Source organism: Bison bison, unplaced genomic scaffold (assembly GCF_000754665.1).
Source record: "Bison bison bison isolate TAMUID 2011002044 unplaced genomic scaffold, Bison_UMD1.0 scf7180017864371, whole genome shotgun sequence".
Lineage (NCBI taxonomy): Eukaryota > Metazoa > Chordata > Mammalia > Artiodactyla > Bovidae > Bison > Bison bison.
The window spans coordinates 8,427,719-8,430,589 of NW_011494943.1; the positions used below are offsets into that span (position 1 = coordinate 8,427,719).

The window sequence follows — 2,871 nt, forward strand, 5'->3', positions numbered from 1 at the left end:
GTGAGGCTTGGGGCTGAGGGGTGGGGGTGGGGTGACCAGGAGAAGCCCCTCCGCAGGGGCTGTGGCCCAGATTAGCTCTGGGGTTCTGCTAGCTGCAATATCCACCACCAAGGGGCTCTCTGCCTTCACACTGGCACTGGCTAGCAGAGGCCAGCCCCAGAGGAACTGCTTCTCTGCCTGGCCCACCAACTGAATTTCCCAGAACGGGTCATATTTTGGGGTTTTCAGTACTGTCTTACAGCAGACAAGCTACATATGCCACCCCCAGCAGTCTGATTCAATTTCACACAAGGAGTGGACCTCATTCTCTCTCCGCATCCCTTCTAGCCCAGCTGGACTGAGAGAATCCCTCCCCACTGCCCAGGGTGACCCCCCCAACCCCGGTTGCATGGAGCCTGTCTATCTGGGGAGCCAGTTCACAGGCATAAAAGCCAGCCCCTCACTGGTGCTGAAATCCCTAAGAGTGGGGGGCAGTAGCACTGCAGACCCTTTCTTGGGGACCACATGGGGGCCACTGTGGATGAGTCCTGCCCTGGCCACAGCCCTGCGACCTGACCTAGGCATCAGCCGAACCCGGCTCTTGGTTGTGGATGGAGAACAAATGATGAGGCCCCGCCAGGCCTGCAGCTGCTGCACCTCCGCTGTTTGACTGCATGTGTCCTGACCTGGCCTCGTTCCCGCCGGGTCCTTCTCTTTCTGGGCCTGGCGGGTGGTGGTCCAGTCTGGCCTTCCCTGAGTTTCTCAGTGGCCGAGACACAGGGCTGGGTCCTGGGACCCTGGTCCAGTCTCTCTTCTCTGCTTCTGGCCCTGCTGCACCTTTAGGATGGGCCCCAGGGACCCTCTCCTGGGGGACCTGGGGGTCCCCAAGGACATGCACGCACAGGGGCCCTGAGGGCACATGAGGGACTGGCACTGGCCCCCTGGCGCAGGCTGGCCCTCTCCACAGTGGATGCGCGCCCGCTGGACCTCTGACCCTTGCTACGCCTTCTTCGGGGTGGACGGGACCGAGTGCTCCTTCCTCATCTACCTCAGTGAGGTCGAGTGGTTCTGCCCCCCGCTGCCCTGGAGGAACCAGACGGCCACCCGGAGGGCTCCCAAGCCCCTCCCCAAGGTCCAGGTAGGCATGGGAGGTGGCTGGGTCATGCTTGGGGGACAGAAGGGGACACTTTGCCCCTGGGTAAGATAAGGCCAGTTGGCTCTGCCTGGTGGGTGGGCTGGTCCTGGCCTGCCAGCCTGCAGGTGCCTGTCCCAACTCCTGCGGGATGCTGCGAAGCTGAAACTACTTGAGGGGCAGGCTGGGGCCCTGGAGGCACCTCCCTTAATGGACTGGAATAATAGTAATAATAGCTGTCACTCATTGAAGGCTTCCTGTGTGGCAGACACTTTATTTGTACTTAAATCTCGCAGCAGTCCTTACACAGTCTTATTTAACAGATGACAGATCTGAGGTCTGGAGAGCTGAGTTAACTTCGTTAAGGCATACAGATACTCTGGCTCTGCTGAAAGGCAGCCTGGCTTCTCTGCCCTTGGAGCCCCGGCTCTGACCACGACCTCACTGCCTCCTTGTCAGAGCTGGGATCCTGGGAACAGGTCACAGCTGACCCCCTCCTGAAGGGCCCAGGACCGGTGGCTGACTGGAGCTGGGCTGGGACAGACCGACGCAGCTGGGGAGTGAATGTTGGGGGGATGAGAGCGGGGCTCATGGGAAGAGCTAGGACAGACCCAACCTCACAGGGAAGATACCCTGGGCGGCGGGTGATGGTGGTGATGTAGCTGCTGGCCGGAAGTTAGAGAACTATGGTCTGGACCCCCCACTCCAGGCAGTTTTCCGGAGCAATCTGTCCCACCTCCTGGAGCTGATGGGCAGCGGGAAGGAATCGCTAATCTTCATGAAGAAACGCACCAAGCGGTTCACAGCCCAGTGGGCACTGGCTGCCCAGCGCCTGGCGCAGAAACTGGGGGGCGTCCGGAGGGACCAGAAGCAGGTACCTCATCCTCCCAGTGCGTTCAAGGAGCTGAGCTTAGTGAGCCCGGGGCCTCAGGCTGCCAAGGGCACCCTGGGTCTACCCTTAAAAGACTTTTATTGTGTTTATTTGAATTTGAGCTGGGGTGGTGCAGCGGCAGAGTCAGGATAGATGCATGTGTCGGTCAACGCTTTTCAAGTTTGGGGCAGAGTGACACCCTCTCCCCTTTAGGAGTCCTACATTCTGTGGGCGTCTTGTTCTCGTCAGGCAGAAAAGTCCTGTCATTTGCCTGGAATGCTGGGAATAACGTAGCCTGTTTGGGGGAGTTCCTCGGCCCCTTGTTTCCTTCATCTGTCTGTCCATCCATCCATCCATGCAATAAATACTTACCTGACTCTCTCATTCACCCTGTTTATTTCTTTCAGAGTCCTTGTCATTTCATGAGTTACCTCTTGTCTGTGTTTACTGTTGTCTGCCTCTTTCATCTGGACCATAAGCGCCTTCAGGGCAGGATGTGACCGTCCTGTTCACCTGTGTCTCCAGCGAGGTCATCCTGCCTCTTGGTCCCTTCGCTGTGCCCTGGTGCCAGAAAGCACAGCCGGGAGGGAGACCGTGTCTTCCGCTGGCCGGGTGTCCCTGGGGGTGGCTGGGCCGGGGGCTGCTGCTCCTCCAAGCTGACCCTCTGTGTCTCCCCACCCCCGACCCCACCAGATCCTCGTCCACATCGGCTTCCTGACCGAGGAGTCTGGGGACGTGTTCAGCCCGCGGGTGCTGAAGGGCGGGCCTCTGGGGGAGATGGTGCAGTGGGCAGACATCCTGGCTGCTCTCTATGTCCTGGGCCACGGCCTCCGGATCACAGTGTCCCTGAAGGAGCTGCAGAGGTGAGTGCGGGGGAGGAAAGGAAGGG

At 59.6% G+C, this 2,871-nt stretch overlaps 1 protein-coding gene across 1 annotated transcript in view; it reads left to right on the forward strand.

Annotated features, from left to right (window-relative positions):
- Positions 1–2,871, forward strand: part of MGAT5B (mannosyl (alpha-1,6-)-glycoprotein beta-1,6-N-acetyl-glucosaminyltransferase, isozyme B) — a 65,781-nt gene that overhangs the window by 24,367 nt on the left and 38,543 nt on the right. The window contains exons 7-9 of the mRNA XM_010856513.1: positions 947–1,117; positions 1,821–1,985; positions 2,676–2,845. Of these exons, the coding sequence (XP_010854815.1) occupies positions 947–1,117; positions 1,821–1,985; positions 2,676–2,845 (506 nt within the window). The remainder of the gene's footprint in view (positions 1–946; positions 1,118–1,820; positions 1,986–2,675; positions 2,846–2,871) is intronic.